The sequence below is a fragment of the Paramisgurnus dabryanus genome, chromosome 15 (assembly GCF_030506205.2).
Source record: "Paramisgurnus dabryanus chromosome 15, PD_genome_1.1, whole genome shotgun sequence".
Lineage (NCBI taxonomy): Eukaryota > Metazoa > Chordata > Actinopteri > Cypriniformes > Cobitidae > Paramisgurnus > Paramisgurnus dabryanus.
The window spans coordinates 37,874,661-37,888,139 of record NC_133351.1 but is presented as its reverse complement, the minus strand read 5'-3'; the positions used below and the strand labels follow the sequence as shown (position 1 = coordinate 37,888,139).

Sequence of the window (13,479 nt, the reverse complement as noted above, 5' to 3'; positions counted from 1 at the left end):
TATGATTATGATTTATGAAAATAAACACCACAGTTATCATATTTAATCATATTTTTAATTTGTCTACAATTGCACAATCAATGGCAATATCCAGATAAATGTCAATAAATATCGCCGAGTCATCTCCTCGATAAAGAGAAACCGTTGTCTGAGGAGTTTCTAACTCAAGTTCATACGTCCGCTATTATCCACTGGGTGGCGATCAAATATGCTTGGAAGCATGCTGAACTCTTTCCCCGTCAGCGTTTTTTTTTTTAAGTTGCCTTAAAAAAAAAAACGCTGATGGGGAAAGAGTTCAGCATGCTTCCAAGCATATTTGATCATCACTTCAACAGTTGCACAATATAAAGGTTAATGTATAAATTAGATGAATGGTGATTTATAAAATAAACATCACAGTCTTAAATCATATTTTCATTGTGTCTTTGCTGCATCTGTGTTGGTTGGGAACTGCGCTCTATTTCAGTCACACTTGATTCTGAGGAACTACTTTGTTTGGTGGAAGAGTTATGTTTGTATTAATATAATAACAACTTATTTGTGTTTTATTTTATAAAATCCCGCTAACGTAATGCATATGAAGTAACCGTTTTATAAACACAATAAACCCCAAGAAGCAGTGGGGTTACAGTGCATTTTTTTAACAAGGGGGTTTTAGGCACTCCGCTTCGCTTCGTGCCTAACAACGCCCCTTAGCTGTTAAAAAAATGCACTGGTAACCCACTGCTTCTTGGGGTTTATTGCTTTATTATGTCATTACAGTAATTTATGTTAGTTTGAGGTGCATTAACTAATGTTAACAGTTTCAACTTTGATTAAAAAATGTAAATGCTAAAATTAATAAGATTTACAATGAATAAATAAATAAATAAATTACAAATCATAATTGATATCATACCCCTGATGAGTTTGCACCCCTATACAACATAATTCAAATGACACTGGGAGTTTTTATTTTTTTTATTTTTGCAAGAACATCTGGATAATGAAATCTAAGTTTAAATAAATGCACAAGATGTTATCAAAATGATATAAATGTCAAATGAATTTGTTTTTAAATATCTGTGCAGAAATGATCATTGTATCCACCTTAGTTTTTAGGTAAATGCGGGTGCTCCCATCTTTAAGCTTAAATTAAAATAATTGGCTACATTTTTTGAGTGGCAGCAAAGTCAGCCAATCAGTAATGAGATTGCAAGTTAAGCCATTAGGGGGAGCCAAATAGGTGCAAAACCACTTGTTTAAAATCCCCCACCCTAATAGAGCTATCTGGGAGAGGTTTTTAGGAAGCTTCTAAGGCATTAAAGCAACACTATGTAGTTTCCATGTAAAAATGACTTACAGCTCCTCCATGTGGTTGAAAAGTGCAACAGTGCCTGGTATCAGACACTCTTCTGCAGGCAGGGGGAGGGGCGGGGCTGTGTGTGCTACCCTCCACCGCCACTTTCAGAGTGTGCTTGTAGCAGCTAGGAGGCTGCTCAGGTTGCAGCAACAGTACAATTTGTCCAGTTAAAAGTTGTTCTTTCACTGAAATAATTTTAGAGACATTATTTAAAGGTAAAAAAACTACATAGTGTTGCTTTAACAGACCCAAACAAAAAAAATTTGTCTACATGTCACATCACAGAACTAAAGGATAAATACCCCGTTCAATCATTCTATGTCACCTTTAATGTTTATTATAAAAACCCAGAAAGACCGTCATGATTTTTACAGTTAGTGGTTGCCATAATAGCTGGTACAAATGCAGTAAATCTTATAAAACATTTGTTTTGACCATAATCCACACACAAGAGCTGAATGTGTATGTGGCACATGTGCACCTATGATCTGTATCCACACATCCAGTAAAACCTTTCTTAGAAACTGCCAGTAAACAATAAATATAGTAATTGTTCAAAAACAACTAATATTATGCTGATAAAAATATGTGTCTGTCCAAATGCATGAGAGTGTGAACAGGACTAACCACATGGAATCTGATCTTTTCTATTCTGATTTGAGCCTTTTCCAAATGTGGTTCTTAATCAGATACAGGTCAGATGTTTTCCAATGCTACATCAGTCTGAACAGTCATATTGGAATTAATGCGACTTTTACGTCATTCTAGATTGATATGCATCACAATTGCGGAAAATGCAAAAACACTTTAAAACATTCAAGACATTTAATATTACGATTCTGTTGCACATCCCCTTATAGACCATTTCAAAAGATGTAAACAACACTGGTCCAGAAGCACTTCCTGTTTCATTTTGTGACTGTTTTTTTATTTCACACATATATCATTATCTTTAAGATGTTTAACTTTTTGACTCAGTTCTACAGTATGTGTTCTGTTGGTTGTATTTTATACCAACGTTTTTCTAGTGTTAAAAAACTGAAACAGGAAGTGCTTCTGGACCAGTAATGTTTACATCTTTTGAAATGGTCTATACACAAACGCCTCTAACATACAAATAAGTGTGTTTGACTTTCCTGGAACATTGTCAAGATGAATGACCCGCCCATGTCCCGGAAGCAGACTGCCTTGGCTCGTATGCTCATGTATAGCTTCTTCCTTAAGATCAATCGAAATTAAGTCACAATATTGAACTTCGAATTTAAAAATTGAATTGTCCATGCTGCCACGCCCACATGTCATGAGACAGGAGACCGCCTTCTCTCCCCCATTTATGTAATCTCAGGTACTGAACACAATGTTTTACGTCTTTTCTGACTTCTGGCGTGAACATACAGTGAACAGCACTATTTTTAGCCATTCATTGATAAAAATAAACAGCTGTTCTCCACTTTCATCTCAGATTCATTTTGCAAGCGTTTGAAAGTTGCGCGATCTTATTTCATCAATTGCACTGAAAATTCAGAGAAAGGATTAACATATGCATATACAAAACACTGTGCAGCATGTTTACTTACAACACAAGCAGCGGACTCCAACATAATATTAGTTTGCGTCCATATAAACTTGTCATTACTCCCGCGCGCATTTAAATGACAAGGTGCAAAGTATTGACCGGAATGTTCATCTGACAGGAGGTTTTGTTTTTTCAGGTATGTGCATGAACCATATTTTTCCACTGGCAGCACAACTAACATGGCAGGGCATCTCCGAGTTCAAGGTCAGATATTATATTTCATAAAAGTCTAGTCCAGGGGTGTCAAACTCAAGGCCCGCGGGCCAAATCCGGCCTGCCCCCTCATTTCATCTAGCCTGCGAGAGCTTACAAATTAAGTGTAATCATTAAGTGAAATCATTATATTATTACTGTTAAAATTATTACTATTAGTACTACTGCATTCTCATTTATGTAATAGAGATTTACTGCAAAGTTAGTTAATGTAGCTCCAGCTGGAGTATACTTAAGTTACCTCTCACCGGCTCCTCTTGCCCCTGGATATTTCCTCTTTAAGTGTTCCAACATCCGTGAAAGGCAAGTTATGTCTTTATGTGTTAAACACGACAGCATTCTTGGTTTGAAGTTTTGTGAAACTTTTCATGCTCATCTATATTTTTCTATCGCAAATTTGTAAGGGTTGCATTACACTCTGGTGCTAGAGTGTCGTATCGGTCAAATCTTGACATTGCAGGCCCTTACATTAGGTTAAGTGAGATCAAACGACTACTCTACAACAAAGATATTTGTCGGCAAATTTTTATTGTTGACGTTGTTGACAATGTCAACTTATCGTTTCAGCCCTACCACGTACTGTGAACAGTCAAAATTCGGATCTGAGCAAAGAATCCAAATATTGGATTAATGGTTGCTGGCTGAACGTAGTCTAATAATAATAATAACTCTTTAAACCTCACTTGCTCAGGGTACATTTGATTAGAGCTGGAGCTAAACTCTACAGGACTGTGGCTCTCAAGGACAAACATTGCCTACCTCTGGGGACATGGTGTAAGGATGACATTTTGTGTGTTCAAACATATTTTGTGTTTGTTAGTAAAAGGTGAAATATTGTTTTTGAACAGGAGGAATGCCAGCTCCAAAGCAAAGCCCAAATGGCCGAGAAGGTGCAGTGCCAGCTCTTCACAACATGGAGTCTGACAGCACTTCAACCACCACCAACATTCTAGCCTCGGTCAAAGAACAGGTGACAACTTTACTTATTTCACATGCATGTTATCTTTCTGTATCTTTCAGTGTTTCCAAACCTTGACCCTGGAGGCACACTAACATTACACATTTCTCCTGTTCAAACGCACCTAATTCCTCTGGTAAGCACATTATTAGATACACCAAGATTGGAAAAAATGGGGTCAAAAGTTGGAGACATCCAAAAATGTGCCCAGTTGGTGTGCCTCCAGAATCAAGATTTTCTGATCTAGATGCATCTGGGGGCCGTTTCAATAAGGAGGTTCAACCAACTCTGAGTTAAAACTTGAACTCTGAGTTGACTTACTCTGAGATAGGAAATTCTTGAGTTTTCGGTTACAGAACAGCTGATCTGTGTTAGTTCAATCGACTCTGAGTAGGTTGACTCTGAGTTAAGCTCGTGCACAGCCACTATGAAAAGCCATCATCAATGGAGCTCAGATATTACGATTTACCATGGCAACAGCACGTAAAAAGAGGTCAGAATCCTTTTTACTACTAACTGAAAGCTGCTGCAAATGTACAACTATGAGCATATATTTTAAACAAAAGAGTTGTTGTTGTAAATTGCTACTCTAGTAAATGCGTACATTTACCTGTAATTTTTTATCAAAGTTAAAATATCAGAAGTAAATAAACTGAGGACTGTAAGCAATTACACCTTATATTCATTTTCATGCAGATGCAATCCCATGGACAAAAAGAATATGACAGCAGCAAAAAAGAAAATTAGGCATAATAATTTGGCATAAAAGGTGATGAACTTTACAAATGTTTGTCATGAATAAAACTGAAATGCACCAAGTCGGTATTCGAACTCAGTTTGCAGACAGTACGTCTGCCCTCCCCACTGCGCACAGCACTACCCACTAAACCAGCAATAATGATGAGTGCATTCATAAGAAATGTAAAGGCAACTGTTCAGATGTAAGAGCACGGCCACAAAGCCTGATATTAGTCACTAAAGGAAATGTATATATATAAAATGACTGCAAAGAAAAATAATACCACTCACATAAATGCAAGTGGATATGACAAAAATCTCAAAATCCTCTCGCAACATAAATCTAACTTTCTACAAATAAGTGCAAAACATCATCTACAGTCCTAAAAACACATGCCATTTTAGTAACTTAGATGGTCTCTGCTAGCCTGGGTGCCAGCCGATCTTAGCCCCGCCCACAACATTTAAGAAACGGGAAGATCGGTCTGGGGTTTCACCGTTGAGGAGCTACTATGCGAGTTCCAAAACTGGCCGACGAATCAAATTGTGAGGGCGGGCTTTATACGATGATGGACAGATGATCAACAGTAACGTATCAACCATGTCACCAAAGAGCGCGTGTGTTCAATCTGTTTACAACGAAATGGCTGCCCCGGTAGAAATCAGATGTGTGGATTCTGACATTGAGTCTGTTCTAAAAGATATCGACAGAGCATTGGTTTTAAAAGAAGAACAGAGAAACGCGAGCAAGGCATTTGTTGATGTTTTTGCCGTCCTTCCTACGGGATTTGGCAAAAGTTGTCGCACTTATGAAGGATCAAGTTAAAGAAGCAACTGAAATGGGTATCACGGCGATGCAACTCGGTGTGCACGACGAGATGGATATAATTAGCGGTCGTTGCCAGCTTCTTTTCGGAAGCCCGGGATCGTGGAGGGACATATGCTAGGCTCGGATATTTTTCAAGCAAACGTAATGGGTATCGTCGTGGATGAAGTTCAACTAATGTACAAATGGTAGGAGATAGTCTTACTGTATGACTTAATGTGATATATATGAAATGTTGTAAACATAGTAGGTGTTGATGTACGTTCGCTTACTCAGACTTGTAGTGTGTGTCATTGTAACGAAATAACTAGCAGTTTGGTCAAGCTGCAAATACGTCATTTCAACATACGACTCACACCCCGTTGCTCTGATTGGTCGTAGGTCTATCCAATTGAGTGCAGAGGCATTTTTCGGTTGAGACACGGCTCATATTTATAGCTCAATGGAGCGGTATCAGACTCAAATTCTGACTAGAATTGAGTTTGACAACGTCAGGCTAGGTCTCTGCACCTGAATATATCATATTAGGTTTACAAATCAATTTATTTTACGGTTTAATTTTTTTATTTAAGAGTAATATATAAAATATATAAAGTAGTAAGTTAAAATGGTTTGCACTGGCAATTAAATTATAACTTAAAGACAGCTAAAAAAAATATTTTACTGTGTATGTAATAAAAATGTGGGCAATGAATGAATGTACTAAAGCAACTAACAAGATTAAACAATGCTACTCCTTTAAAAATGGGGAGGAGACCACAAGAAACTCTCAGTTTACAGGATAAAACCTAGCAAGGATAAAACTGAGTATAGGTTACCTCTCCTTCTGAAACAGGTTTGACTTACCCTGCTGTCTTAGGTTTAACGTACCTCTCATTTTAAAACGGAAAACTCAGAGTTTCCCTCATTTCAGGGTTAACAAACTCAGAGTTTTCACTTAACCACCTTTCTGAAACGGGCCCCTGATCTGATCAACATTTATTTTATGCATGTTATTTGTATGTGGGAGTTTAAATTCAGTTTACAGCTTATCAAGGACACTGCTGGATTTGTGTATGACAGGAGCTTGTAAACCTCAGAACAGTTGTCCTAAAATACAAGCTGAGCATAGATTTGCAGGCCTGTTATAAGTGAACTACGGCTTTGTGCAGTAAATGCCGCTCCATCTGAAAGCAGGAGATGGCGATTTACTTCTAATCCAGGAACCAGCTTTACTGACGAGATGCGCAATGACTATTCAGGGCTCTTAAGTCTTGAAAAAGTATTGAATTTCATTTTACCATATTAACTCTTTCCCCGCCATTGACGAGATATCTCGTCAATTAAGAGAAAACGCTTCCCCGCCAATGACGAGATTTTCCGTCTTTCTGCAATACCACTATTATCCACCAGGTGGCGCTCTTCCGCAACTTTTTAAACCCGGAAGTATTGCCCTATGGCAAGCTGCTGCATGTCCGTGTCTGTTTAAAGATCGCTCTGAATGGGATCTCTATGAAAAGTCCGTCACAAAAATGGAATTATCTCTGCTTTTTGCTCAAAATATGGTGTTTTTGCAAAACCTACCCATATTCAAAAGCTGATTGCAAAAGAACCACTAGGTAGGATGAAACGTTTTTTTTTTTTTTTGAAAGCAGAGGGTCTGTTCTTTCATTTGGTATATTGTATGTTTATATATTTAAAGAAGAACATTTTCTGGAAGGCATTAAACTTTGGTGAAAATAATGAAAACCGCTGGCAACTTTTTTTTAAAAATGCTGGCAGTGAAAGAGTTAAGGCCTTAAAAGGTATTGAAGTGAAAAACGTCCTCGAACCTCTGCTCAGAGCGCAAAAACGCAGTCACGCAAGCAAACGCTGGGATGAGCACTCGCTCGACTCTCTCTATGCGCTCGCAGCTGCACAACACGCACTTGCTCGATCAAGATGACTTGGGACTGTGGGCGGGACAATGACGGGTGTCCAAGCACCTGTGATTGGTTGTTTGATTTAATCAATGACACACACAATCTTCTGTTCCACAATCCGTCTCTAGTAAATCTAGGTAGAGAAGACACGTTTTATTATGATCAGTATGTCGGAGAAGGTAATTTATATGTTAAACAATAGTCTTGTGTGATCCATGCAATAATAAGCTTAATTTTTTAAAGCTATTATATATTATATATGTTTACTGTTTAATTAGATAATATCATCTTGCAATATATACTGTAGTAGGCTACATATTGACATTGTCACACTAAGTTAGCATTAGAAAACTTTAGTATGGTCCTGTAAGATTAACAGAAAAGATTAACAGAAATATATCTATATAATATATGAGCTTGTGTCCAGTTTTTTGTCTGGTGCAGTGAACAGATCTTTTGTCTTTTAAGGGTCAAAAAAGCATTACATTTCAATTTGTTGTTGTGTTTGAGGGGTTTTTGTTTCATTTGCCATAATATGGTTAATTTTGTTTGTCAGTATTGTTCTGGTTCAGAGCATTACTGATGAGTGTTATTAGATGTTGTTATTATCTTAACTATATTAAACAGCAAAAAATTAATACCTTAAAATTGGTGTTATTGTTTGGTTTGCAGCTTATGGCATGGATAAAACAAAACTATTGTTTTAACATAAATTACCTTTTCCGACATAATGGTCATATTAAAATGTGGCGGGCTGCACAAGATAAAGAGGAGGGCCGCATGTGGCCCCTGGCCCTTCAGTTGCCCATCCCTGATTTAGGGATTTTTAAATTTACAATAAATGTATAAATGTACATTTAAATCTATTTGAATGTTGGGTAAAGATAAGGGTTAGGCCGTTTGGCCTTGGACTCAGCGGCATGTTGTCATGAATGTTCAAACACTTGTAGTAATTATTAAAATAGTAATTATTTGAGGTATATTACATTATTTAAAATTATTTATTCTACCCGAATGGTGTGATGTAGGTATTAAATTTCATTTGAAATGGTATTAAAAAGGTCTTAAAAAGCCTTGAATTTAGGTTTGACAATCCTGGGGGTACCCTGTTCAATGCGACTGCTTCGTCGCTTTACAAGCCTAAATTGGGTAACTACTTTGCGTATAGATCCGTTTTTGCCGCGATTGTCTTTGCAAAGGATTGCACTAGTTAACTGCTAAAATTTAAACTTGAGATTTACATCAGGGCACAAAAGATTTACACTGGGGCATGTGCCCCCAGTAAAAGGGGTCTAGCGACGCCCCTGCTTGGTGCCATATTTCAGTAACAAGGACGTTTTCAGTTCTGAAACTTGCAGTATGTTCATTTAAAGGAATAGTCTACTCATTTTCAATATTAAACTATGTTATTACCTTAACTAAGAATTGTTGATACATCCCTCTATCATCTGTGTGCATGCAGGTAAGCGCTGGAGCGCGCTGCGACACTTCGATAGCATTTAGCTAAGCCCCATTCATTCAATGGTGTCAAACAGAGATAAAGTTAGAAGTGACCAAACACATCAACGTTTTTCCTATTTGAGACGAGTAGTTATACGAGCAAGTTTGGTGGTACAAAATAAAACGTAGCGCTTTTCTAAGCGGATTTAAAAGAGGAACTATATTTTATGGCGTAATAGCACTTTTGGGAGTACTTCGACTCGGCGCAGTAACACCCTCCCTCTCCCATTATGAGAGGGAGAAGGGGAGCGGACTTTTCAGGCGAGTCGAAGTACTCCCAAAAGTGCTATTACGCCATAAAATATAGTTCCTCTTTTTTGACTTTGTTAGTGACGCATGTATCATTCGTATTTTGCACCGGCGCACAGCGGGTTTTTCCCTCCACAGACGCACGTCGGCAAACTAGGGAATGAACTTGCGCTCCCTGGGCGGTTCAGCGCAAAAAAAGAGGCGTGTTCCGGCGCAAACCATCCCTGATGCCATTTTGCAGTTTCAAAAAACAATTGCGCCACTGACCAAAAAAATAAAGTTTAAAGTCTGTAGCGCGTTGCTCATTATGCTATTTTAAGGGCACATATGCTTGACCATAATGTATAGCGTGCACAACGCACATACACTTTGCATCTAATCTACACAGATGCAACAGTTATTTTTGCAAATCATAAATTGTTATACTAAAAAATATTAATACACGAGATAAGGGGAATCATAGTGGTGAGCATTGTGGTGATAGTTTTTATTTATTGTGTGGCTGCGTTAAAAAATTCTCATGCAAATAATGATTAAAATATTTTCATAAGTTTGTTGTGTGGCTGTATTACGTTTATTTTATGTAAATAATAATTAAAATGTTTTCATAAGAAACCTTAATGTATATGAACTTGATTTGTAAGTGCACTTTGGAGTTGGACCTTGCTTGCGTTTTTTTGCATGGGTCCGATTTCAAAGCCCCAAACCCTTTCAGCGGTGAGGGAGACGCAGCGATGTCCTCTGCTGGCGTCTGTGTAGAGGCAGATCCTCCTCCCATTACACGACGTGCTTGATTTATGCTGGCAAGCTTGGGATTCCCCCGTCTCCTGACATCATTGTAGCGCTTGGCGCAACGATGGGGATGCCAGCTGATGAGACTGTGGCTATTTCCTCTCACGCCTGTTTAACCTACGCTGATTTTGGCGGGTTTCTCCTATCCCCATACAAAACAACTTCTCTGTCTTTGACTGCTCTTACAAGAACGTGGGTCTCCTCGGCTGTAAACCGCTCCTGGCGTACGCCTGGTAAATCTGTCATTATAATAGCAACCCGCCATGGAACTTGCGCCCTTGCGTTTATAGGGAATGTTGGATAGCGTTCTGATTGGTTTATTTGACGTTACGCCCAAACCACACCTATGAATAATGAACCTACTTCAGACCAACCCCTTATTGATTTGGACCCGGCACAAGAGTTATTTCTCCCGCCGAAAAAATAGCGACAGTGCCCAAGATCCGCCCACAAACTCACTTGTGCGTTGCGCTTCGCACTTGCGTTTCAGATCGTTAAAATAGGGCCCAATGTGTTACTAGTAATAAATCGTTTAGCTTAGTAATATTATTCAATAATCGTCAAGGTAAAGTATTCCTAAGATAAACTAAAGAGGATTTAGACGATAAACTTGATAGAGCTCCAAGCTTGGATCACACAGCAGCGTTGAGACAGGAAGTGACAAGAAGTTAAACCCACAGCCAATGCAACATTTTCATTATTGATAAATCAACTTTGAATTGTAGTTTATTATAAGATGGTGTTTTCCCCTCTTTTGTGCAGTTGTAGACAATACACCAACACTTTCATCAGTTCCCAAGAATGTGGTAAATGATGTGCAGTAAGTGAATGGTAATGTTATCCTACATCAAAATATTGCACTGGACAGTAAAGAAATCCTCTCAGATGACAGTCCTAAAGTCCTAAAGTGCCTAAATAAGTTTTTTTTTCAATTGCATTATTCTCATATAACTGATTTCTGACTGCAACAAGAGGAGTTCACATTAACTAAAAGTCCTGCATCTGCTGAGTTATCACAGAAAATAAATCTATAAAAATATATTATATAATATATCCTCTATAGAATCAGCTATGTCTGGCTCTCTCCCAAGGGGTTTTTCCCCTCCTGGAACTTTTCGCCCACCAGGTTTTCCTTCTAGGGTTTCTTCCTAGGGTTTTTTCAACCCCTGGGGAGTCTGCTGACAATGGCTTAACTTGGCACCCTCTTACATAGGTAAAATTTTTACTACGTTCGCTAATATGGTTAATGTTAACCGCTGTATTCTGCTGTTTATGTTTTTATGATTTTTCTGTGTTTTTTTCTGCATCTATTAATGTAAAGCTGCTTTGAAACAATTAAACAATTGTGAAAAGCGCTAATTGAATAAAATTGAATTGAAATAAAGAAATGTGAAAATATGTGAATTAAATGTATTTAGTTACTTCCATTTTTTTGTCACAGGAAAGGGACAGGGTAACATCTTTATAGATAGAGTTTGAAGATAGAATAGATACAAATTACCAAGCAAACCTTTCATGCATGACATTTGTACTTGACAATTAAAGACAAAACTAAAATTGGAGATTAGTTGATTTAAAAGAAAACTTATTTCATAGATAAAATTTTTTTATCTAGTACTGCTTTTTTATAAATAATTTTATTTTTATTTTAAATGAATATGGTGCGAGCTAATCTTGTTTACATGAAATAAGCCTGCTCCCGAGCAGGTTTAGGCTTAAGGACCTGTTGCTATGACCGCAACTCTGGGATGAGCTTTGAAGAACCAAATAATCTAAGATCAATCCAAATCGTCAACAATCAAATCCAGCTAATTGAGTAATCCACCTACGATAAACGGATCCCAGGTCTAAGCTAATCGCTGTCTGGGAAACCACCACTTAATGAAATATAATGACTTATAGACACAGTGACTCCGCCTCACATGCACACTCCGGTAACAGTCGCATGAAAGGCCATGCGTCCATCAAATGTCATTTTCTAGTTGTTCACCTTGCTTTCCGAGGTGTTGATACACAGTTTTTTGTAATTAGGTCCAAGAAGCATACGAAGGGCACTTTTCCTGTTGTTAGCTCCAGCAAAGACTTATATTATGGAGATAGAAACCTTCGGTATGCTACCATTAGAAAACCCGAAATGGTCAACTTGGCTATACTGTGCAGCACCTCAGCCAGTCAAAAATGATCAGTGACATCTGTTGCAGGCATTCAGAGTGTAAAAACGTCATTTACGGTTTACATTTGACAGTTTCTTGCCAGAATTTAAGATTTAATTTTATTCTGTTCATTAAAAACAGCCTCTAGTCTCTTTCCCTGTTTATAGCAGCATTTTTATGCTAAGCTTGCTGGCTTCCCTAGAAAGGGAATTTTCTGCATTTTCTGTATTGGACCCTATCAGATCCACTGCGGGTGCGTTTCATTGGCAGCCAGCCTCGCTTCATGTTTTCTCCGGCTGTTTGTGATTTTCACAGGTGCCGCACACACGTGCATGACATTGCTTTTTAAGCAATTGTTAAGTTTTATTGATTTTATTATTTTCGACAATTAATCGGAGATCAGTTATTTGTTAACATCCCTAGCAAGAAGTTATTTTTTATTTGAATGCACATCTCCTTGCGCATGCCTCAAGAGACCTCTTCATGAGAAGATGGATTATTATTTTATTACAGAAATAACTCAATTTTACTTGTTTAATGTTTCTTTGTCATACTTAGTCTAACATGCAAGAGAGAAGAATTAGCCATTTCCCCTGATTTACATTTTGAATAATACTTGGAATACAAAAATCTATTACGGTTGACATTTTATTTCACATTAACTGTATATACCGCTAAACCCTACTTTGTGTGTTGTGTTTTTCTATGTACTGCTAGCTTTCATTAAGCATGGCTAACGTGATCAGGTTTTTCATGAGAAATGGATGCTGACGATGTGTATGTGTGTGTAGGAGCTCCAATTTGAGCGCTTGACATGGGAACTGGAGGTGGAGCGACAGATCTTAGCCAATCAGCTGGAACGATGCAGACTTGGTTCAGAATCACCAGGAGCTGCTAGTGGCAGGTAAACACACTTATTCAACATGACTGCATTGCTAGCCTACTGTCACATAGAGCTGGGCAAAAAAAATTGCCTGCGACTCTCATGTGTGTCTCATCAGTAAAGCCGGTTCGGTGATTAGTAGTAAATTACCATCACCTGCTTTCAGATGGAGCGGCATTTATTACACAGAGCCGTATTTTATCAAGAAGCTAGTAAAAATCGCGTTCATAATCAAAGACTATCTTCTATGATTATGAACGCGATTTTGCCTAGCTTTCTGTGAAATATGGCTCTGTGTAGTAAATGCCGCTCCATCTGAAAGCAGGTGATAGCGGTTTACAACTTATC

General features: G+C 38.0%; 1 protein-coding gene across 9 annotated transcripts in view; it reads left to right on the top strand.

Annotated features, from left to right (window-relative positions):
* LOC135758559 (plakophilin-4-like) overlaps window positions 1-13,479 on the top strand; it is a 192,253-nt gene that overhangs the window by 33,727 nt on the left and 145,047 nt on the right. For 6 of the 9 annotated variants that reach the window (XM_065273094.1, XM_065273093.1, XM_065273092.1 and 3 more), the window contains 3 exons: window positions 3,055-3,122; window positions 3,980-4,101; window positions 13,040-13,152. In XM_065273094.1, the coding sequence (XP_065129166.1) occupies window positions 3,098-3,122; window positions 3,980-4,101; window positions 13,040-13,152 (260 nt within the window). In that variant the 5' untranslated portion in view covers window positions 3,055-3,097. Of the gene's footprint in view, window positions 1-3,054; window positions 3,123-3,843; window positions 3,906-3,979; window positions 4,102-13,039; window positions 13,153-13,479 lie in introns of those variants that run through there. The other 3 variants (XM_065273096.1, XM_065273095.1, XM_065273097.2) reach the window with 2 other exon arrangements.